A 24,463-nucleotide genomic window follows, 5' to 3' on the forward strand; every position below is an offset into this window, starting at 1 on the left:
CTGTTAGCTAAAGCCATACGGTCAAGTAAACAGAGCTGTTTAATATTTGAGATTAAGGATGGTCAGGGGAATATTAAACATCTGCCGCAAAATGTCTATGCATTATTGCTTCCCATTTTGAGGGCTTTTACAAGGCTGCCCCCAAGCCCAATAGTCAAGAGGTATTGGACTTCCTGCCTCCTTTGGGGTTGCCTCAAGTAACTGGGGATGATGTTGCGTGGCTCTCTACTGAGATCTCCACGTTGGAAGTGACAAAGGCCTTGAAGGTGTTAATGGGGGGTGGGAAGGGGAAGAGTCCGGGCCCGGATGGGTATCCCCTGGAATTTTATAAGGCTTTCGCAGAGGAGCTAGTCCCGAAATTGGGGGAACTCTTTAATTATCTTCGCTCTCCAGGGGCCAGAGTTGGGGCTCTCATGGAGGCATTGATAATGCTGATATATAAAGTTGATAGGGACCCACTTGACTGTTCTTCTTCTTATCCCATAACTCTTATGAACGTGGATATTAAGATCTTGGCTAAAATCCTGCAGTGGGAGCAGAGAGGAGGCTGGAAACTACAGACCAGTTAGCCTCACTTCGGTGGTGGGAAAAGTAATGGAGTCATTGCAGAAAGAAAGAATAGTGAACTATCTACAGTCAGAAGAATTTCTGGACCAGAAGCAGTATGGATTCACCAGGGGAAGGTCCTGTCAGACAAATCTGATTGACTTTTTTGATTGGGTGATTAGGGAATCTGATCGAGGAAGAGCGCTTGATATCATCTACTTGGATTTCAGCAAAGCTTTTGATACGGTTCCACACAGGAGGCTTGTGAATAAAATGAGACACTTAGGAGTGAGTGCCAAGGTGATGGCCTGGATTGCAAACTGGGTAACGGACAGAAGACAATGTGTGATGGTAAATGGTACTTACTCTGAAGAGAGAGCGGTGTTAAGTGGAGTGCCGCAAGGATCAATGTTGGGACCGGTCCTGTTCAATATTTTTGTGAATGACATTGCGGACGGAATAGAAGTTAAGGATTGTCTTTTTGCAGATGATACTAAGACCTGCAACAGAGTGGACACGCCGGAAGGAGTGGAGAGAATGAGACAGGATTTAAGGAAGCTGGAAGAGTGGTCAAAGATATGGCAGCTGAGATTCAATGCCAAGAAGTGCAGAGTCATGCATATGGGGTGTGGAAATCCGAAAGAACTGTATTTGATGGGGGGTGAAGGGCTGATGTGCACAGAGCAGGAGAGAGACCTTGGAGTGATAGTGTCTAACGATCTGAAGTCGTTGAAACAATGTGACAAGGCGATAGCTAAAGCCAGAAGAATGCTGGCCTGCATAGAGAGAGGAATATCTAGAATGAGAAAGGAATGATGATCCCTTTGTACAGGGCCTTGATGAGACCTCACCTGGAGTACTGTGTTCAGTTCTGGAGACTGTATCTCCAAAAGACAAAGGCAGGATGGAGGCGGTCCAGAGAGGGGTGATCAAAAAGGTGGATGGTCTACATTATATGACTTGAGAGATTGAAGAACCTAAATATGTATACCCTGGAGGAGAGGAGAAGCAGGGGTGATATGATACAGACTTTCAGATTCTTGAAAGGTTTTAATGATCCATGGTCAACAACAAACCTTTTCCGTTGGAAACAAATCAGTAGAACTAGGGGGTCATGATTTGAAACTCCAGGGAGGAAGACTTAGAACCAATGTCAGGAAGTATTTCTTCATGGAGAAGGTGGTGGATGCCTGGAATGCCCTTCCAAAGGAAGTGGTGAAGACTAGAACTGTGAAGGATTTCAAAGGGTAATGGGATAATCAATGTGGATCCATAAAGGCTAGAGGATGGGAATGAAGAGAAGAGCCATGGGGGTGGATTGCTGGAATGGTGGCTACTACCCGGTGATTACTACCCTTACTCAGTAAGCCTTTACACGGTTAATGCAACTCCAACATTGCTCTCTGCTTTAACGGCAAGGGGAAATGTGGAAAAGAGGGTTTGCAGTCGGACAACAACCAACAAGGACTGAATTACGCAGTCTGTGTAAACAAATAAGTGTAGGGGTAGCTTGCCTGTTGCGGCAGTTACTACCCTAAACCAATTAAGCCTGATACTTCACTTTGAATGCATATTCAGAGTTGCTCCCTGCTTCAATGGCAGGGGGGAAAGTGGAAAAGAGTATTTACATTCAGACAACATCCAACAAGGCATTGATCTGTGCAGTCTGGGTAAACATGCATCGGGATAACTTGTTTGATGCGGAGGTTATTACACTTAACCATTCAGCCTTATGATTCACCTTCGATGCAACTCCCAACATTACTCTCTACATGAATGGCAGGGGGTGGCGGGAAATTCGAATCAAACAGTTACCAACAAGGGCCCTGAACTTGGTGGTCGGTGAAACAGATAAATATGGGAAAATAATTGTGGGAGCTTGCTTGGCAGACTGGATGGGCCGATTGGTTTTTTTCTGCCGTCATTTCTATGTTTCTATGTAAGTTGCGTCTTGAAGTCATTCCTGTACTTGTTCACTCCGATCAGATGGGGTTTATTAAAGGGAGGCTTTCTATGAATAACACAAGGCGCTTGTTTAATATACTGCTCCGTGCTAGACAGAAGTGGGTGTTTGGTGCAGTTATTTCAACGGATGTGGACAAAGCATTTGATAGGGTCTTTTGGCCTTATATTTTTTCGTATAATATAGGTAATCACATTATGAGACATTCATAAATCTCAAACAAAAAAAAACCCAAATAAACAAACATCTCAATATATCTCTCATGTGAACTATAATGTGGGGGGTCCTGACTTAACCATAAATTTCACATTATTTCAAACTATAAGGGAGTGATTTCTATTTATGTTTGAACCGATGTTTCTGACTGATTGGTAATCATTCCTAGACTAGTGTTATCCCTTAAAAAATTCTCCAGGTGGCCTTATATTTTTGACTCTGGAACAGTTTGGGATTTCCTGGGAATGGGGTGATTTCTCCCTGTTTTGCTATTGAGCAGGGAACCAGGCAGGGTTGCCCCTGTCTCCGTTGCTTTTTGATCTTGTTGTGGAGCCGTTGACGCAAGCAATTAGACAGTCCCGGGAGATAGAGGGTGTAACATGTAAGGGTGTAACTCATAAAATATTATTATATGTGGCTGACGCATTGGTATATGTGACCAATTTATCCCATTCTCTGCCAGCTTTAATGACACTGATTAAACAGTTTGGAGAACTTTCTGGCTACTTAATTAACTTTCAAAAGTTTGAACTGATGTTTTTGGGGCCTGAACGGCGGATAGCGGGTTTTCGGTATCTAGGTATTTGGATTTTGAGGGAATACACTAGGTTATATGGGGATAATTGTTTTAATTTTTTAAAAAAATAGGGTTGAATCTGAGAAGGTGGTCTTCTCTTCCTATTTCTCTTTTAGGGAGGATTAATCTAATTAAGATGGCGATCCTGCTGAGATTGATTTGACCTTTTATGCATCTACCGTGATTTACCAGTGCTAGCTTTATAGATTCTAAGGGGGGACCTTTCTAGCTTTATTTGGCAGGGGAAGCAGCCTAGATTGAAAAATGATATTCTGGTGAAGCCTCGGGAGGCTGGTGGGCTTGGGCTCTCCAATTTTCAGTGGTATTACTGGGCTTGTCGATTGTCTTGTCTTCGGGTTTGGTTGGGGATGGATGAGGAGCAGGCCTGGATATCACTGGAAGAAGATGGGGCAAGAGGGTGTAGTTTGGCCTTACTGTTGCACATGCTGACCTCATCCAGTTCTTATTGACGGGTGGTTCGTGGGAATCCTATAATAGTCCACACACTTAATTTGGAGGGTGGTTCATTGTTCTCTTTGTCTTCAGGCCTCTAACTGGTCTTATTTAACTTCCCTGATATGTAACAGACATCTATCATTACATACATTTTGTCCTGATATAGCTTCTTGGGTGGCGGGGGGTTGAGGTTTCTTGGCCAATTGGCGGATGATGGCCGTGTTAAACCCTTTACGGAATTAGTGGAGGATTTTCATATACCACTTAAGACTCATTGTTTATATTTTTGTTTATGCAGATGTCTCTGCTATAATTAGGGTCAACCCGGGGGTTTAGGGAGGGTATCAGTATTGATGGCCTTCTTTTGTTGTAAGCAGTCAGAACATCTCCATCGCCGTCTATATAAGATCATCCGAACCACTCTCTGTGAAAAAGGTACTACACCAAAGCTTATTCAGTTATGGAATGAGGATATGGATGTTTTGGATAGTATGGATTGGAAATCTAATTGGAAAGTTTCCTGACAAATAACTTTGTTATAAGGGGCAGGAGATGAAATATAAATTATTGAATAGACTTTATTGTACTCCAATTTTTTTATGCTAAGTTTAGAAACGTTAGTTCTGCCTGCTGGAGGGGGTGTGGTTCCCTAGGTACTTTCTACCACTTGTGGTGGGAGTGCCCAGCTGTGCAAGTGTTCTGGGATTGGGTGGCGGATAGTATATCTGCTGTATGTGGACAGGAGGTGCGGGTGGACCCTGCTTATTTTGTTGGGGCGATGGGCTACTTGATGGGAAATGCATGGCTGTAGGAAGATGGTGGTTCATCTGCACTACATAGCTCATTTGACGGTGGCCCATCAATGAAAGAGTTCCCCCACTACTATCTGTTGGGAATCTAAGCTATTGGATACCGCTGTTATGGAAAAGCTTATTTTCTCTTTAAAAAAACAGAGAAATATCAAGATATTTGGGGGCCATACTGGAGGTGGCGGGAGAGTGGATAGTTGGTCTACTTTGGATTTGATTTTATGTAAGAGAGGATATTTTTCTTTATAATGCTTGTCGTATCACCTGGGGTGTTTTTTTTTTCTCTATGTATTCATGTGTTGTTCAGTTTGGAAAAGTTATAAAGAGTTAAAAAAAAAAAAAAAAAATTGGGTCAGACCAATCTTCCTCTATTGCTAATTTCTGTAATTCTCTTGCAGTAGTAACTCAAAGGCTTAGTGACCAGAAGCTCAAATTGAGCTCTGGATCAGCCATCAACGTCATCTTTTATGAATCCCAACTTCCCTGTCAGGTATCCCATTACATCCCAAAGAGTTAGTACGAAGCCTAGGGGGTTCAACTTGATCAGAACCTCAGCATGGAAACATTTTTTATTTAGAATATTTTTAACCTGCATGCATATAACAAATAACATGCATAAAAGTGTAGCACATATGAACAGATATCAGACATTTCTATGAAACCCCCCCCCCCCCCAGAATCAAAGCCATTTATATTGTCTGAAAGACTGTGAGCAACCTAAAAGATGAGGGGACTGTCCAGAATTCAGCATTGATTAGCTCGGCACAATACACTAGAGGGGACCCATAGGCTCAGTCAGACAGCTCAAAAGCCTTTTTAAATAACACGGGGGGGCTGATGCAATACTGCCTGGAGCAGGCCGTTAATAGCTGAGTGCAGGTAAAAGAAGTACAGAGAAGCAGAAAAAACTGCTTTTCTGTACTTAAGTAAAAAAAAAAAAACAAAAACCTCGGCAGACCGAGTTATGAAGACCAATGCCGGTAAACTCGGCCATTCTCATTACTGGCAGATGGCCGCGGCGGGATCGTGTTAGCAAGGAGGCACTAAAGTTGCGGGCAGTTAATACCACAAGCAACTTGCTAGGCAGACTGGATGGACCATTTGCTCTTTTTCTGCCAACATTTACTATGTTGTTTTATATTAAATGTCAATAAATAAAATAATAGTTAAATGCCAGGTGTCACATGTCTTGCTGTAATCACTAGACCACAGTACCAGCTTTCCTTGAAGGTATCTCTTCAAAATGAATGTGTCTCTTCTGCGGCTGAGTGTTTTTAATACTTAATCATGAAGCAAGTTTTAACTGCTAAAATTAATAGTGGATTACACTGATAATTAGTAATTATAAATAGCACTCTTCATGCTTTCTTTTATAGGGAAAAGAGTGATACTTTTTACTGCATGCTTTTTAATGATGAAGTTCATACATACGAGCAAGTTATTTTCACTCTTCAGAAAGCTGTTAACTGCAGCCAGAAAGAAGCCATTGGTTTTGCAACAACTGTGGATGGAGATGTAAGTAGCCTCTAGGTCTGAGTTTTGTATTAAATTTGTTACTCATGTATCAAGTAAGTTTAGGTTAAATTGTTTGTTTATGCAAATTGTTAACTCGCGGATCTAAAAAATTTTAAATTATTTTTCTTTTTCTACACAACTTCTCTCCTTGTATCTTTTCCAGCCATCTGTTTGAGGTCTGAATAACCTGTAGTTTACCCCCACCCCCATCAGCAGCAGCACATAATTGACATGCCAGATGCCCAAGAGTACATGAAGCTGCCTAGATAAGGGGACCCATTGTGGTGCCCTTGGAAACTTATTAGTCTTTAATTGGTATTATATTTCTTCTGCCTTCCCTACACTTGGGCCATAAGCTTTAGATATTTTGTGCTTGAGTATGGGTTTCTGTGCCTCCAGGTTGCTGCAGTAGTGCTTCTGAGTTATGAAGCAGAGCTGTAGGTCTTTATGTGGAGTAAAACATTTTTGTAGTGTGTTGATGATGATACTTTGCCAGGGGTATAGAACACAGGTACTTGAGTACTGCAAGCTGGTTTGGATTGTAAATTAATCAAATTTGAAAATCCATTTCTTGGATTGTTTTATTTTTTTATGGCTATTTTATTATAAACTGCTTAGAATTGTAGATAATGTGGTATATAAATATTTAAATAAATAAATATACATGTGTGCAGATGACCTACCTGAATGCTATGGAAATTTTGATTAATCCCAACAAGTGGGTTATGCACCTCTGCTAGCAGATGGCGAAGGAGCAAAAGCTGATGTCACAGCTAAAAAGTCTCGCCCCGACATGAGCCCACCAGTATTCTTCGTCTCCAGCAGATGGTGGACATGCATTTCCTTTCGGGGGAGATTGCCTGTGAGTTAAAAAAAAAAAAAAAAAAAAAAAGTTGGAAAAGAAATATTGGAAAGATGAGATGTGTGTAGCACTGCTTCCCTCTTGAGGTGATACCGTGCAGTCCCTCCCTCAGTAGAGAGCCTTCAGTTCGGTACCCTTGACTGCCGTGGACCAAAATTCCAATTAGTGGTTGCAGGCCGAGAGAGGCTTGGCGGTGAAGGCTTTAGGCGCCCCCCCCCCCCCAAGGAGCTGGGACACATTCCTGCTCTTAGCCATGGAGGGATGAGCCCAGGTAAGTTTTTTTGACTTTAAGAAAAAAAGACAGCAGGAAGTTATTGATCTGGAATGGAGTGTGCCAGAGGCATCTTTTAAAGGGGAATGCGTCTTGGGTTTATACCCCTTGGATCCGCAGGCCAGAGAGCAATTGCATTTCCCTAGGGTGGATGCTTTATTGTGTTCTGTCATGAAACGTACCACCATCCTGATAGAGGGAGGTGCGGCACTGAAAGATGCTCAGGATAGGAAGATTGAGGATATCCTGAAGCAAGCCTTTGAGGCACTGGCAAAGAACTGGCAAATTGCTTTTTGTTGGGCCTTGGTAGCTCGGGTTATCTTGCATCTTTGTCAAGAATGTGGTGGCACTGGGTTCGCTCTTGGACCTATGACAGAACCGGAAGCCACCTTCTTGGCTGATGCAGGCTGTGACTGGCCAGGTGGCAGCTGTGGCTGCGCAGCTGGTCTGCAGATACTATTTTAAAGTCCAATCTTACTAGCTGCCCTTCAAAGGCTGACTTTTGTTTGGCAGTGAGTTGGAAAAAATGGCAAGTAAATGGGGAGGGACCCTGGTCCCTCGTTTGCCAGATGACAAGTAACCCATTGCCTAGTCTTTTCAGGCGACTGGCTGTTCCTGAAGCTACCGGCGTTTTTGGCCTTATGGGGAGGTTCTTCGCAGAGATCCTGTCCCTTCTGCAGGTCTCAGAACTTTTGCCCCCAAGGTCCTCGAAAGGATGCTGGCTCCGGAGGTGGAGTTCCTCAATCTTCCCAGTGAAAGTTTGTAGGCTCACCTATTGGTGCAGGAGATAAGTGAGTGCCTATCCTGGTATTAACACAAGTGTGTCCAGATTACTTCTGATAAATGGGTTCTCAAAGTGATTCGGAACAAGTATTCTCTAGAATTTCTTCATGTTCCTCCGGATGCCTTCAAGGTCTCATCATGCAACTCCCCTCAGAAGAGGGTAGAAGTGGAAGCAACATTGCAGCGGCTATTGAATCTGAAAGCAGAGATTCACGTTCCTGAATTGCAGCGAAATATGGGACGACATTCCATTTATTTTGTCGTGCCCAAGAAGGAAGAGCCGTTTCAGCCCATACTGGTTCTCAAGGGCATTAACCATCATCTACGAGTCACATTTCAGGATGGAAATGGTGTGCTCTTTCATAATGGCTTTCCAAGCAGGGGAGTACCTCACGTCTCTGGATCTGACGGAGGCATATCTGCATATTCCCATCCGGCAGGAACATCAGCAGTTCCTACGTTTCCTATCCTGGATCATCATTACCAGTTTCAGACCTTGCCTTTTGGACTAGCCACAGCATCAAGGGCCTTTTCCAAGCTCATGGTGGTGATAGCAGTAGCCCTTCGCAAGGAGGGCATTCTGGTTCATCCCTATCTGGATTCTAGCCAAGATATTGGAAGAGTGTCTTTGTGCTTCCCTCAGGATGGTTTCCTTGCTACAGGAATAGGCTGAGTGGTGAATCTGGCCAAGATCAATCTGCAGCTAGCTTAGACCCTGGAGTATCTCATGGTTTGATTCGATACAAGGTAGGGCAGAGTGTTTCTGCCAGAGTCTCGGATCCACAGGTTGATTCTGCGAGTTCGATCCCTGAGGAATTCTGTCCGACCCTGTGGTCTTATCTAGAAGTCCTGGGGTTGATGGCTGCCGCATTAGAAGTAGTACCCTGGGTGAGGGTATGCACCCTCTTCAGCACGCCTTGCTCTCCCGATGGAGTCCGCAGTTGCAGAACTATGTGGTGAGGCTGCATCCTCTGTTAGAGGTAAGATCCCAGTTGGACTGGAAATTACACACAGACCATCTCAGGAAGGGAATTTCCCAGATGATGCTGGATTGGTTGGTACTCATGACATATGTGAGCCTCGGGGACTCACTGTCGGGGGTTGGTGGGGCAAGGGTGCTGGAATGCAGCAGAATGGCAGTGAAACAGCAACAGACTGGAGGCAGGAGCTTGGTTGGTGTGCCTCCAGTTTGCTGAGCAGCTAGAGGCTCGAGCAATCCGGATAATAACAGACAAGGCGACAACTGTGGCTTACATCAGTTAGGGTGGAACCAAGAGTCAACAGATATCAGAGGAGATAGATGCGCTCATGGTGTGTACGGAGCAGCATCTCCTAAGCATATCTGCCTCCCACATTGACTCAGCAGGAGAAACTTGGACCCAGGAGGATGGGAGCTGGCAGATGAGACCTTTCTGCTCCTGATGAACTGCTGGGGCCTACCGGATCTAGATGTGTTTTCAACCTTCAGTAATGTGAAAGTTCCATGCTTCTTCAGTCATGGGCAGGACCCAAAAGTAATAAGAATCAACTAACTTGTTCAAGAGTGGCCACGCGGCGCCCTTCTCTGTGTTTTCACCCTGGTCTCTGATAGGCTGATCCAGAAGATTGTAAGTCAAGCCAACACTGTTCTTTTAGTGGCTCTAGATTGAGCTTGAAGGCTGTGGTATGCTAATCTCCAGAGACTTCTGGTGGGCAGTCCCCTCAGGCTAACATCTTGGATGATCTATTAAGTCAGGGGCCAATTCTGCACGAGGATCCAGGTCGATTCTGTCTTATGGTTTGGCCATTGAAAAGGCTCTGTTGTTGAAGCAGGGTTTTTTGCCTGTGGTAATTTCCACTCTTCTTTGGGCCCAGAATTTTCTACTTCTCTAGCCTATGTTAGAGTTTGGAGGGTCTTTGAGGCCTGAGTGAGGTCCTCAGCTGCTCAAACTGGATATTCTGTTGATTTTGGAATTTTTACAAGACTGCTTGCTTAAGGGTTTGGCACATCTTAAAGTTTCAAGTTGCAGTCCTGGCTTGTTATAGAGGAAGAGGCAATGAAGGGTGTTTGTTTTCCCATCCAGATGTGTCTGTTTTCTGCAGGAGTTAATTATCTTTGCCCCCCTGTTGCAGCTTCCAGTGCCTCTATGGGGACCTTAACTTGGTCTTCGAGTTTTTGGCAGGTCTGATCTTTCGATTTCTGCATACTCTTTCTTTGTGGCTGCTTACCTTGAAGACAGTTTTTCTAGTAGCAGTCTATTCAGTATTTTGGGTCTCTGAGCTGCAGGCTCTTTCCTTCTGTGAGCCTTTTCTCCGTGTGACTCCAAGTGCAGTTCAACTTCGGACTTTGCCCTCCTTTTTGCCCAAAGTGGTTTCAGGCTTTCATTTGAATCAGTCCATTTCTCTGCCTGCCTTGGACAGGAACAGGCAGACAATTGCCTTTTGCATTCTTTTGATGTCCGGCATCATTTGCTGCAATACTTGAACATGACTACGACTGTTCAGAAGTCTGATTTCCTGTTTGTGCTGCATTGTGGAGGTAAGCAGGGAGCACCAGTGATATGGGCAACGATTGCCCGCTGGGTTAAGGAAGTCATTACAGCAGTCTGAGTGGCTGCTGAGGTTGCTTTATTGAAACAGATTAGACCACATTCCACGAGGGCTCAGGTGGAATCGTAGGCAGAACTTAATTCGATTGTTATCACCTGCTGAAATTTGCTGAGTGGCAACATGGTCATTTTTACACATCTTCTCCAAGCATTACCGTTTGGATGCTAGAGCTAGGGAGGATGCTGAATTCACGCAGCCCCCCACCCTTAGCAAGATTAGCTTTGGTATATCCCACTTGAATGTTAAGAAAGGAGAAATTACTACTTACCTGATAATTTCCTTTCCTTTTGTGAAAGGTTGGTCAATCCGAGACCTGCCCACGGCTGCTGGTGTTTGAATTTGTGGTTAGTCTTTCTTAGGGCAAGCTGTTCAGAGTATGATTCTTGCTTTTTGTTGACAACTGGTAAGTGCCTTCTCTAGCCCTTAGTTTGCTAGGTATGTTCCTTCTTTTGGCTGAGCTCAGTGTTCCTGTTAGTTGAGAAACATGAATGGTGGCCTGTTACTAATAATGTTCAAGTATAATCAGTTTTGTCCACAGTTTGGCTTTCCAGAGAATACTGGCAGGCTGTTGTTGGGGCGGGACTCTATAGCTGGGACGTCAGCTTTTGCTCAGTCTCCATCTGCTGGCAGAGATGCATAACCCACTCAGGACTGACCTACCTTTCACTAAAGGAAAGGAAATTCAGGTAAGTAGTCATTTCCCCATTTTGTGGATATTCTGAAAACCATACCAGTCTGCAGCTCTGTTAGTTACAGCTTTCCTAATTGCTGTTTGTGGTTTTCTTTAAGGGGCGTAGATCAGTTCGCTATGGGGATTTTCAGTATTGTGAACAAGCCAAATCTGTAATAGTGGTAAGTATTTGCATCTTTTCCCTAAGTCGTCCATAGTAGAAGACAACCCTAAAAAATTCTACCAAAAATCTACTAGTGATGACTCAAGCTTAAAGTGCTGGTATTACTGTGCAGCTCTAGTACCTGTGCCACCAGATTTATCCCTCCACCGCTACCCCACATTTGCTCTTTTTTTTGTTTTTCTTCGCATCATTTCTGGCCTTTTCCTGTTTCACCTCCTTTCTGACCTCTGTCCCCTCTTCCACGTTATTTCTCTTTCCTCCTCCTCTTCCCTTTTTCCATTTACTTTCCTCCTCTTCTATTTTCCTTTCTCCGTATTGATGATACTAATTTTATGCAGCTTGACAGGAGGCTGCTCTGTGATACAGCAGCTTCTTGCTCTTTGCAGCCTGTCAGTAAGGGGTTGCCATGGGCTGCTGTAGTGGCAGTGGTTCTTTCTGTGGCAGAATCTCACTTTCAAAGCTGCTAAGGCTGCTCATATTTAGCAAGTTTGCACCCAGTATTCTTAAAGGCCAACTGAAGTAATATAGAGCCATTTATTTAGTCACCTGATACCAGTCAGAGTATGTTTGTACAGTGCTGCGTATGTCATCTACAGCGCTTTAGAAATGTTTAGTAGTAGTAAAGAATGGACCTTGAAATTGTTTTTTCGAATTAAAAATAGTTTCATTTCTATATGTAGCTAGAATTATCCAGCAAAGATGGAAGTTATTTCTAATAAAGAGGTAGAGGGTATTGGCACTTGATGCAGTTTTTCCTTCCTTGTCAATGACAGTTTATGTGGGATAATAATAAACATAGGCACACAAAAAGGGTGGAGAAAATAGCACACACACACATAATAGCAAATGAAACAGGGACTAATGCGTGGCAGACACAAAGCCCTGTTTTTGGTGAAATCTGTGGCTGTATCAGAGCCGCTCGTGAGTGAAAAACAATTTTTATAACGGATAGTTCCAATGGGTGCTAGCTAATATTACCACGGGTTGGAGGGGGAAAACCACCAAGGCTGAGAGAGAGAGAGTGTACAATCTTTAAATCACGGAGCTCAGTGAGGAAACCGGAAAAACTTGTGACTGAAAAGAACTACTACTGACTTTGCCTTCGTATGTTTGGCTGTCCAGACCTTTTTTGATTATAAAGTTTCTAAAATTTGGGGTCGCTAGTTCTTCTTTTCAGTCACAAAACAGTGAATATAGGCTCTCTTATTACATTTAGCCACTTATTTTCGGTTGGTTCCACTTGAATCTTCTGACATAAGAGTATTTACATGTCTGGTCCCCCTGACGCAGCCCGATGCGAAACAAGGCCGTGTCGGGGCCCTTGTTTCAACATTGTGAATTGTAAATTAGTTAACTAATGTACATCACTGTTGTGAAGGCATTTCCAATAAACGTTTGTGTTTTCTGAGATATATTGATCAGAGCTTTATGTCTGCCACGCATTAGTCCCTGTTGCATTTGATGATGATAAACATGCCAGATGGACTCAGGACCAATGGGTTATGTGCTCCCCTGCTAGCAGATGGAGACTGAGTCAGGTTTCAAAGCTGATGTCACCCTAGATATACTCCTGCAGTGACCTCAATCATCCAGAATCTCCTTCTCCTAGCAGATGTGGATGCTATCTCCACACCAGCAGCGGTGTTTAGCAGGATGGCAGCACTAGTTCAAAGGAGAAATTTACCTTGAAATTGAAAGGAAGATCGAGCCCCACTCTTCTGCGGTGATACCTAAGGGTCCCTCCTTCAGTTGAGAATTCCTGAGGTGATTTCTGAGATGACTCAGAGATATGCCTTGGTCTGGTAGCCGGCTCCCGGCATGGACTTTGCTGCTGAAGCAGCTGAAAGGCAGAGGGTGCAGAAGCAGAGTGCAGCGGTGATGGCCTAAGTCCTCTTCCCCTCCCCGCAGCCAGAGACCATCTCGGTATTCAGCCAGTAAGGGCTGAGACCAGGTAAGTAGAGAAGAACTCCTCCGATCCAGAGACGTGGAAGGGCTTTAAGTCTTTCCTCCGGTCTCCTTGCTTGGTGCGCTGTACCGACATCGTTCCTGATTCCGTTCGGGCGAGGGAAGGGGGTTTCCAAGCAGGTTGAGCAGCTTCCTGACGGGCTTGGTCCTGCTTCAGGCTCGGTGGATTCTCCATGTGGCGATTCATGGTGGCGCATCCTGTGTGTGGTTTGGTGTGGCACCGTTTTCCTCTCTTCGTAGTTATGCATGGTGCGGGTCTGCCTTCCGGGCGCCTAACGTGTACGTAAGTACGTGCATAGCTGCACGCATAAGCGCATGCGTGCTTTAGCGCACATCCGGCCACTTAGATCTATGAGCGCTGAGGTGAGTCTGTGCGCGCTCGAGAGGCATTAGCTGGCTAAACGCACCAGCTACAGAGGTTATTGCCCTAGCAGCAAAGAAGCTCAGGTGACACTCCCTTTGTCGGCACTGTGAGGAGGCCCAGGGATGGCTGGATTCTCAGAACTTTTCCAAGTCTGGCCCATCTCAGTCAGGACCTTCAAACCTTTGTTCAAGCACATTCTGCCTCTGCCTGGGATGAACCCCAGCTGGGAAGGGCTCGCCCTCCCTGCCTTGTCAGCATGCCTCAGGACATGCCTTGCCTCACCATGGGTATCCCTGACAGGTGATCCAGACATCATATACGGGGATTCAGTGGAGGACGGGGAAATTCCTCAAGGCCTGGAGGCATATCGGACCATGCTTTGATTTTTCCACAGAGATGAATTTCTGGCCCTAGTCGCCAAGACCCTGAAGACTGAAAGTTCCGGGCACGGACCCTATGTCAGAGCCAAAGAACCCCATCCTGGTGTGTCTACGGAAAGCCTCTTGCTATTTCCTGATGCTGGAATCCATCCAGGATTGACCTGGAATGGGACGCCCCAGAGACAAGTTTTAAAGGAGGTCATGCCTTGGAGGCTTTGTACCCTCTGGATCCAGCAGTCAAGCAACGCCTGCATTTCCCAAAAGTGGACGCCCTGGTCTGTACCGACTCGAAGCGAACAACTATCCCTGTAGAAGGGAGGAGCAGCTTTGAAGGATGCTCATGATAGGCGGTTGGAATCCATCTTTAAGCAAGCCTTTGATGTGACAGCAATGACACTGCAGATCACTTCCTGTAGTGCCCTGGTGGCTCGTTCGTGTCTGTTTCTCTCTTGAGAGAGGCAGATAGCTCAGGGGTGCATGCCGGAGAAGCAGTCTAACCCATCACGCCTTCCTGGTGGACACAAGCTCTGACCTAGTGCGCACCTTAGCCAGAGGAGTAGCCTCAGTGGTGGCAGCCAGAAGACAGCTATTGTTGCGAAATTGGGCAGCGGACGTAACTCCTAAGGTGAACCTCCTAAAGATGCCCTTTAAGGGATCACTCCTATTCGAAAGTGAATTGGAGAAGCTAGCCAGTAAGTGGGGTGAATCTTCAGTGCCCTGACTACCAGAAGATAAGAAAAGAAGTCACAGTGCCTCTCACCCATGAGGGGCCGGACCAGGGGGTCCCAGCACTTCCAGCCCTGCAGAAACTCGTCATTTCAGTCATCTCGGCCCTCGGGAAGGTCTTGGTCCTTTCGGAACTGACAATCAAAAAGAGGAACAGGTTCATGCTCAGAATTGACCCAAACTTCCCAATGAAGTTGATCTGACCCATCCACAGGACAAGGAGATAAAAGAGGGACAGTCGACTCCCCTAACAGCGGTGGGTCGAGATCACATTGGACAAATGGGTACTGGACATAATACGAAAAGGTTAAGCTCTGGAATTTCACAGCATTCCTTGGGACATGTTCATGATGTCACCTTGCCACTCCCAGCACAAGAAACTGGCAGTGGAATCCACACAGAAAAGGCTCCTCAGTCTGAGGGGTATAACTCTGGTACCTACACCCCAAGTAAATATGGGGCATAATTCTATCTATTTCATCGTGCCCAAGAAAAGAGGGTTCATTCCGACCCATCCTAGATCTCAAGTGTCAACCGTCATCTGCAGATAATTCACTTCCGCATGGAAACTCTTCACTCCGTCATAATAGCATTGCAGCCGGGAGAGTTCCTAACCTCCCTGGACCTCTCGGAGGCCTACCTTCATATTCTAATCCGTCAAGACCACCAGCGTTTTCTGCGCTTTGTGGTATTGGACCGTCATTACCAGTTCCGAGCATTGCCCTTCGGCCTGGCAAGCGCCCCCAGAACATTCTCCAAAATTATGTTGGTCGTGGAGGCGGCACTGAGGAAAGAAGGGATACTAGTGCACCTTGGACGACTGGCTGATCTCGGCAAAGTCATTGGAAGAGAGTCTCCATGTGACCAGCAGGGTCAGTTCTCTCCTACAGGAACTCGGGTGAGTCGTGAACATAGACAAGAGTAGCCTCAAGCCCTCCCAGTCCTTAGCCTGGGGTCCGATTCGACACAAAGCAGGATAAGGTCTTCCTCCCTCCCTCGAAGAGAGGGAAACTAATGGACCAAGTGCGTCTGAACACAATGCACCCCAGGGTGTGGGACTATCTCCAAGTTCTTGGCCTCATGGCGTCAACCCTGGAAGTAGTACCTTGGACAAGGGCATATATGTGGCCTCTCCAACACGCCCTACTATCACACTGTAACCCACTGTCTCAAGACTACTCCATTTGCCTCCACCTATCGATGGACATATGCTCTTGGCTCCAGTGGTGGCTACAGGAAGTTCACCTAAGCAAGGGTGTAAGCCTGTCCCTATTGAGCTGGATCATCCTCAAGATAGATGCGAGCCTCTGAGGGTGGGGAGCTCACTGACAGGAACTGATAACCCAGGGGCGATGGACCGAGGAAGAGGCGAACTGGGATAAACCAGCTGGAAGCTTGAGCGGTCAGATTAGCATGCTTTGCAGTTCAGCCACAGGCTCCAAGGGCAAGCAATTCATGTGATGTCTGACAACGCAACAATGGTTGCCTACATCAACCGCCAGGGAGGAACCAAAAGCCACGAAGTGTCTCTGGAAATAAACCTCCTTATGGAATGGGCGGAGCTAAACCTACAAGGGATCTCGGCCTCCCACTCGCTGAAAAAGACAAGGCAGAGCAGAATTTCTCAGCAGGGAAAGCCTGGATCTGGGGGAATGGACATTGTCAACCAGAACCTTCCAGCTCCTAGTAGATCGCTGGGGCCTCCCATCCTTCGACCTTCTGGCTGCATCTCACAATGTGAAGGCTCCCTGGTTCTTCAGTCGCAGACAAGACCAGTGCTCCCAAGTGATCGACGCACTCATCCAGACCTGGCCAGAGGAGGACTTACTGTACAACATCCCTCCGTGGCCTCTACTGGGCAAGATCATCTGCAAGTTCAAACACCACAGAGGACTAGTCCTTCTGGTGGCCCTGGATTGGCCCAGATGCCCGTGGTATACAGACATACAGAGGCTTCTCGTAGAGAGTCCCCTTTGCCTCCCCCCGCACAGAGACCTTCTCCAACAAGGTCCGATTTTTCTTGAAGATCCAACACTATTCTCTCTTACAGTCTGGCCCTTAGAGGGCTCGCCTGATAAAGCGTAGATATTCGGTGCTCTGCGCACGGACGTTCGCAACGTCCATGGCATACATACGGATCTGGAGAATATTTGAGGCCTGGTGCGAGGAGCGCAGGGTGTCCCTGCAAATGGCCAAGATCACCATGATCCTGGAATTTTTACAGGATGGCCTGAACAAAGGATTGTCCCTCAACTCCCTGAAGGTCCAGGTGGCAGCCCTCCTGCTTCAGGGCCGAGGTGAATGAAACCCGTCTGTTAGCGCATCTGGACTTGGCCCATTTCCTAAAAAGGGTTAAACAATTCCCACCACCCTTAAAGTGGATGGTCCTCCTAAGGAACCTCAATCTAGTATTGGACTTCTGGCAGGGCCTTCCTTCTGACCACTGCACAATCTGTCGCTTCGCTTATTAACATTTATTAACATATTCTTGGTGGCGATAAGCTCGGTTCATCACATCTCTGAGCTACAGACGCTGTCTTGGGAACCATTCCTTCGATTTACTCCAGGAACAGTACAACTTTGCACTGTCTCAGAGTTTCACCTGAGCCAATCCTTCTCCTTACTGTCCCTGGATAGACTTAAGGACACATAAGACTACTGCCTTCTTTGCCATCTTATTTATTTATTTTGTTTTATACATCTAAATGTCTGTATCTGGAACGTTCAGAGCCAGTGTTTAAGACAGATCACTTGTTCTTCACAGGGGAAAGAAACAGGGCGAAGTGGCTTCGTGAGCTACCATAGCTCGCTGGATCAAGAAAGTAATCAAGGGAGCTTACGTAGCTAAACTGTCTCCCGCCGATATCTGTCGAACAGCGATGTAGTCCTCCTTACACACTTTCTCCAGATTCTACCACCTGGACATCCAGATCTGAGAGAACGCAGCCTTTGTGAGGATGGTGCTAACCGGACTGCGGGCAGCATCCTTCCCTGTTCAGGAGTAGCTTTTGTACATCCCATTGGTCCTGATTCCATCTGGCTACACGCTAGGAAATGGAGAAATTACTTACCTGATAATTTCATTTTCTTTAGTGTAGACAGATGGACTCAGCATCCCGCCCATGGCTGCCCATGAAGGGTACCAAGAAATCGCCCATGAAGCGAATTTCGATCCCATGAGAGTGCAAGTAAGCTGTTGCCCTGTCCCCCAGATCAGGGCATCTATAGTGTTGCTAGGATCCAGTGCTTTCGTGGTTGAGTACAGTTATGGTCTCCAGTTTTTTTAACCAAGTTTTAATCAAGTATTAAGTTGTATCCAAGTTCAAATTACATTTTTCTATAATATGTCCATAATGACTTTGGAAGAGAAAACTGAATGGCTGAGGTCACTGCGGAAGGATATCTAGGGTGACATCAGCTTTGAAACCTGACTCCATCTCCATCTGCTAGCAGGGGAGCACATAACCCATTGTTCCTGAGTCCATCTGTCTACACTAAGGAAAATGAAATTATCAGGTAAGTAATTTCTCTATTTTATGACCCTGATCAACTTGAGTGTTTTTTTTTTGCAAAATAGAGAAATGCTCACAACTGAGTATTGCCTATATTAATTTTGATATGAGCGTAATGGATAATGCCATACTTTTGATATATTTCTGCCTTGCTTTGTTTCCTTTAATATATCTCCCCTCCAAATACATGGTTTGTTAATTAGGAATGTTTCCTTTGTAACTAGTCTGTATTTTCTGAATGTCATGCTTTCTTTGACTTGTAATTTAAAGTTTGATAAACATAATTAAACATAACCCTCAGCTTGGCTAATTCATGCCTGCTTGTCAATGGAGAAAGCACATTTGCTTACCTGTAAACAGAGTTCTCTGTAGATAGCAGGACAAATTGGCCTACCCACCCACCTCCCTGGAGAGATGAATACCTCGCTAAAGCTTAAGCTCTGGAAGAGACTGAGGGACTTATGAGGCAACGTGCATGTGAGAGCACTCCCATGCATGCTCAGTAAAGTTTACTGACCTCTGAGAGCTGGGTCTGTATTAGCACCATCAGATGACTTTACTCATGTGTAATGGCTAATTCATTCTGCTGTCTGTGGAGAATGGTGGTTATAAGTAAGCAAGCTTGCTTTACTCTAGATCTGGGGTGGAAGTGCATCTCTCTGGCAGGCCAAATATTTGAGTGTGAGACTTTTAGATGCTGTAAACAAAGGCAGAACAAGTTGGGTCAGAATGATTCCTGGTGTATATTACGGTTAGGGCAGCTGGTGGAATTGAGTAATTGAAAAGGAGGAGTGCTGCAAATGCAGATGGACCAGCATTAAGGGTTTGTTGTATGATAGCTGTAAGTTAAACTTTTGGGTTTTAAGAGTAAAATACATATTTGTGTATGACATCCTCATAACAGCAACTCAGTGTTTTCATATAGCAACTCTTTTTCAGTCAAACCATTTTTTCCCTCCTTGTTTCTTTTTAAGAGAAATACCAGTCGCCAGCCCAAACCCTTGAAGGTGCAGGTTATGCACTCATCAGTTGTTGCCCACCAAACCTTTGGCTTGAAGCTCCTGACTTGGCTTAGCCAGGTTATTGGATACTCAGGTAGGTTAATTAATACATTGAATTTGACTACTAGACAAGACTGCATTCAAAAGTAGCAACATTTAATGTGTACATTAATAGAAGAGATACTAGCCTGCAAATCCTCATGGTGTAAGCAAACATTGGCAGCTTTAACTACAATACAAGATAATGGAGCAACAAAGTCTGGTTTTAAAGATTAGTACTATCCAACGTTGTTTAAGAATTTTGTTGTCCAAATTACTAGGATTTCACTTTCTCTTTTTGACTCTTCATATTTAAGGAGACATAAAGGAGGGTTTTGATAGGCATATCTACCAAGCCATATTCACCATTCTGTGCACCAGTACCTTTTAAAGTACGGATAATTGCTTAAGAATACATTTTGAGAGGTTTTTCAGGGCAGGAAGTAGGACAATGAAAAGCACATATATCTTTTATAAAGCCAAATCCTAAGAAGCTTAGTGGACAAAAATGAAAGATCTAGGAATAAAGATAAGTAAGAGAAACAAAACAAAAGCAACATTGAATTTGAGAAGCTTAGGGAAGAACTGCCACATTTTTTTTGTTTTTTGTGTATTGATTTTAAAATGCAGTACAGATTCATAATATAGAGCTTGACAGCCTACATATTAATATAAAATACTTAAGCTTCAGTGAATGCTGCAGTGACATGTAAATTCTTTGAACAATGAACTGTATCTGTGAAGATTAACTCTAATGTATCACAAGAAAAAATTAATAAAATCAATTTGTTTCTCTTGTTTTCTATTCATTTCTGATGCCTTATAACTACTTTTCTATTAAGTGGCATATGTTGTCTGAAATTCCTTTCCCCTCTACCCTCCCCTTCTCCTGCTAAGATATGAACATTCCAGGATAGCTGGAAGAGAAGTAAAAATAAATAGGGAAGAACAACCTATACGTGCTTGATTTCTAATAGTAGAAACCAATGAAGAGTCAGGAACCGTGCCCATGCCTCCCCAAACTATAGTCCTTTCCCACTTTGCCATTGAAGCAGTGACTCTGAAGTTGGGGAAATGTTTGGGTAACCTTCCCTCATTTCTGAGGTAAGTTTCTTTTCAAGTGAGTCACCCAGACCATTTGAAATGGATTCCTGGGGAAGTTTATCTGGGAAATTCCAGTGTAGGGCCATTGTAGATCTGATTTACCAGCAGAATAGCTGGCATTTTTTTGTTTTTTTATAGGGACTTAGTCCTCCGTGGAGCTTAGCAAAATCACTGCTGGGTCCATAGGCAATAGCAAACCAACTATTTCATGTACACATTAGATCATGTGGCAATTGCAGAACATCTCCTCCATATATGAAAAAAGGTGGAGATATCTGTCATCTGCCTCAGGCAGTGTGGTGCATAATACCATCTGAAAGTGATTTTGCTGCTAGTGCATAAATAAAATGTCTCTGCTAGAGTCTGTCAAAAATATGGGCCTTAGCTTTGCTCCAATAGAGAATAACCCACATTAGCTTCCCAGGCTTTCTGAAATATGGTGGTATTATTATCCAAGGAATTCACATTGACTGGGGTGACTAGGCAGGGATGTCCTGTCTCCCTCTTTCTATGGCCCTAGTCATTGAACGCTTAGCAGCGCTAATCTAGGTGAAATCCAGATATTACAGGTAATAAGGATGGGCAGGAGCCCAAATTTGTTCTGTTTGTGCATGATGTGCCCCTATTTATCCAGCAACATACTGAATCTTTGGAGGCCCTAGAGAAGAATCTAATGTATTACGGAAACATTTCTGGACTTAAAATTCATTTCAGCAAATCGGTCATTTTACCTCCTAACATCAACATCCTGTTACAAAGCAAAATACAAGAAAAATCTTACAAGTGAAGCAATAGCTCACTGAAATACTTAGGCATTAATATGTCTAGCAACCTGGAAGACCTATTTTCCTTGAATTATAAACCTTTAAGCACTATTCAGTAGGATCTCAGAATGGGTCTTCCCTTCCACATTTCATGGTTCAGAAGAATAGAAGTAGAAGAATAGGGTAGAAGTACTGCTCTGTTTACACCTTTTTCTAGGTCTGGTATTGTATATTATTGGTCTGGTTCCTTGCTAATTGTTTGCTTTAAGATTCAGTATACCTGCATTTCTCTTATTGTATAGCTGTCCTTAATAATCTGTTTAATATTGGCACATAAGTGCTGAGGGATCATTTAATAGATAAAGGACTAGAAAGTTCCTTAAGGTGTTCAGTTATAACCAGATTGGGTGTGGCAAACTCAGAGGTTTGGGGGAAGCTAACTAGTGAACCGACTGAACAATACAGACTGCTTAGTGCACAGCCCAAGAGAGGAATCTTCTGTTCCAGTGCAGATAAGCCTGTGTTAAAATTGAAATTATTATATAGTAGAGTTTCTGTGCATAAAGAGAACTGTGTTTTCATTATTCCTTCTACTAGTGCTGTGATTCATAGTCTCTGTGCTCTGTGTAAAAAGAAACTGCTGTCTCACTATCCCTTCTTTTTCTAGAGCTCTGATTCATATTCCCTGTACGTACCAGGATCAGTCCAGACGGTGGGTTATGTCCCCCGTCCAGCAGATGGAGTCAGAACAGAGCTCGAGAGTGTCACCTCATAGGCTAGCGCACCCTCTGCTGGAGCTCTGTATCTTTCTGACTCCAGCAGATGTGAGTTGGAGAAATCAGTGCTTCCCCAGGGTGACAGGTTTTCGTATTTTCTTCTTACTCTCTTGAGTTCTTCCTGTCATTTTCTTCTTTAACAAGTTTGGATCAAGGTAGTTTAAAAAAAAAAAAAAAAAAAAGTTAAAAAGTTAAATTTCTGTCAAGTTAATTTTTGAGGAGGCGTGCCTTTCGAAGTCTGTTCTCCCTCCTCCTGCAGTCTGCTACTTACGCTTTAGGGTAAGTGGGACTTTGGTTGTGTTTTTGCTTTTCAGCTGTTGTCAGCCGGTGGAGCCGGCTCCTGCGCTCCTTGACTGACGGTCCCGCGGCCCGGCACATCTTTCTCGGGCCTGGGCGCGCCGGCAGGGTTTTCTTCCCACCGGTGCCTGAGGACTGTTTGGGCGGGTTGTGCAGGCCCCTTCGGCCCCCCCGCGGTGCGAGTTCTTTCGGCCCCCCCCCGAGGCGTTTCTTTGTCGCGGCTGGCGATGCCGCGTTTCTCCCGCTGTGAGACCTGCGGCGAGCAGGCCTCTCGTTTGTCGAGGGAGGGGGTTTGCCCGCGCTGCCTTCCCGAGGAGGAAGGCGCCGCGCACGGCTCAGGCTCGCTCCTGGCGCCCCCCTCCCCGCAGCCCGGGAAGCGTGGGCCGGCCATTTCCTCGCCGAGGGCGGGAATGGCGGCCATTTTGGATGGAGATCCTGGCGCGGCAAACGCCCAGGAGGAGAATGCTGCACTTCGGAGCGGCCCTCGCCTGCAGCGTAGCCCCGAGGAGGGCCTGCCGAATCGCCTACCTCAGGAGGCCCCTGCGTCTGGCGCTCCGCCCGGTCTGCCGTTTTTTTCGCCGGATTTTATTTTAAAAATGCACATGGCATATTTACAGGGCCTGGCAGATCCGGGGGGTGACACAGCTGGACCTCCTCCCCCCAAGATCCCTAAGCTAGCGTTACCGCCCTCCGGGTCTCCGATTCCGGCTGCGGCAGTTCCAGGGACCTCTGCTTTGCCATCCCAGCCTAGAGCTGTGGGAGCGGCTTCCACAACGGCATTTGATCCCTCGGACCCTCTGGATCCGTCGCACGCGGATAGCCAACCGGAAGGCGACGACCCGCGCGCCCTACGTATCTTCCATAAAGAGGAACTGCAGGATCTTCTTCAGCAGACTCTTCAGGAGCTGGATTTGGATCCGCCGCCGGACCCTCCGGCACCTGTGGCCCCGGCGGTTGCGACATGCTCCAAGAAAGGGGATCCAGTCCTGGCTGCCCTCAGACCTCGGGCGAAGGCTTTTCCGGTCCATGAGTCTTTTCTACAGCTGCTTACTGGAGAATGGGACGCCCCCGAGGCGTCATTGAGGGTCACCCGGGCCATGGAAAAATTGTATCCGTTGCCGGAGGATTTTTTAGATCTGGTCCGGTTTCCTAAGGTGGACTCCGCGGTTTCAGCAGTGACGAAGAGGACGACGATCCCGGTCACTGGCGGTACGGCCCTACGAGACACGCAGGACCGCAAGCTGGAAACGTTCCTCAAAAGAGTGTTTGAAGTTTCTGCCTTAGGCATGCGTGCCGTCATGTGTACTTCGTTGACTCAGAGGACTAGTCTGCTCTGGGTTCAGCAGCTCCTGACGACCCAGCAGTTGCCTCCGGATGAAGCCGCTCAGGCCGACAGCCTAGAATCTGCCATTGCATACGGGGCGGATGCAATGGCAGATTGGTCTGCGGATGCCTCTTCTAAGTCGAGTCTAGGATCGCTTCCTTTTCGGGGGAAGTTTCTCTTTGGCAATGATCTGGATGAAATCATCAAGTCTCTGGGAGAGAACTCGGTGCATCGTCTGCCCGAAGATAGACAGCGACCCTACCGGGCGTTTGCCTCCACCAGGACCAGAGCTAGGGCACAGCGACGTTACAGGTCGTATCGTCAGTCGGGCCCTCGCGCAGCCCCCAGCAGACCACAGCCGTGGTCTCGTTCCTTTCGCGGGCGGAGGCCCGCGAGAGAGGGCTCGGGGCAGGGGAATCCCCCCGCCAAAGCCACCCAATGATGCCAGGGCAGCCCACTCCTCCAGCCCGCCCATCGGGGGTCGACTCACGGAATTCTTCGAGGAGTGGGCGAATATTACTTCAGACCAGTGGGTCCTGGACACCATCCAGCACGGTTACGCCTTGGAGTTTGTCCGTCCGCCACGGGACAAGTTCCTTTTCTCCCCATGCGGCTCCGATCTCAAGAGAATGGCGGTTCAACAGACTCTAGACCGACTTCAGGATATAGAGGCTATTGTGCCCGTCCCCTTCGCCGAGGTGGGCTTGGGGCATTATTCCATCTACTTCGTCGTTCCCAAGAAGGACGGATCGTTCCGGCCCATACTGGAT

The 24,463-nt window shown here is 45.9% G+C and overlaps 1 protein-coding gene across 1 annotated transcript in view; it reads left to right on the forward strand.

Annotated features, from left to right (window-relative positions):
- UBR2 (ubiquitin protein ligase E3 component n-recognin 2) overlaps positions 1-24,463 on the forward strand; it is a 426,990-nt gene that overhangs the window by 97,899 nt on the left and 304,628 nt on the right. The window contains 3 exon segments of the mRNA XM_029593304.1: positions 5,944-6,082; positions 11,377-11,439; positions 19,363-19,483. Of these exon segments, the coding sequence (XP_029449164.1) occupies positions 5,944-6,082; positions 11,377-11,439; positions 19,363-19,483 (323 nt within the window).

Source organism: Rhinatrema bivittatum, chromosome 3 (assembly GCF_901001135.1).
Source record: "Rhinatrema bivittatum chromosome 3, aRhiBiv1.1, whole genome shotgun sequence".
NCBI classification, from domain to species: domain Eukaryota; kingdom Metazoa; phylum Chordata; class Amphibia; order Gymnophiona; family Rhinatrematidae; genus Rhinatrema; species Rhinatrema bivittatum.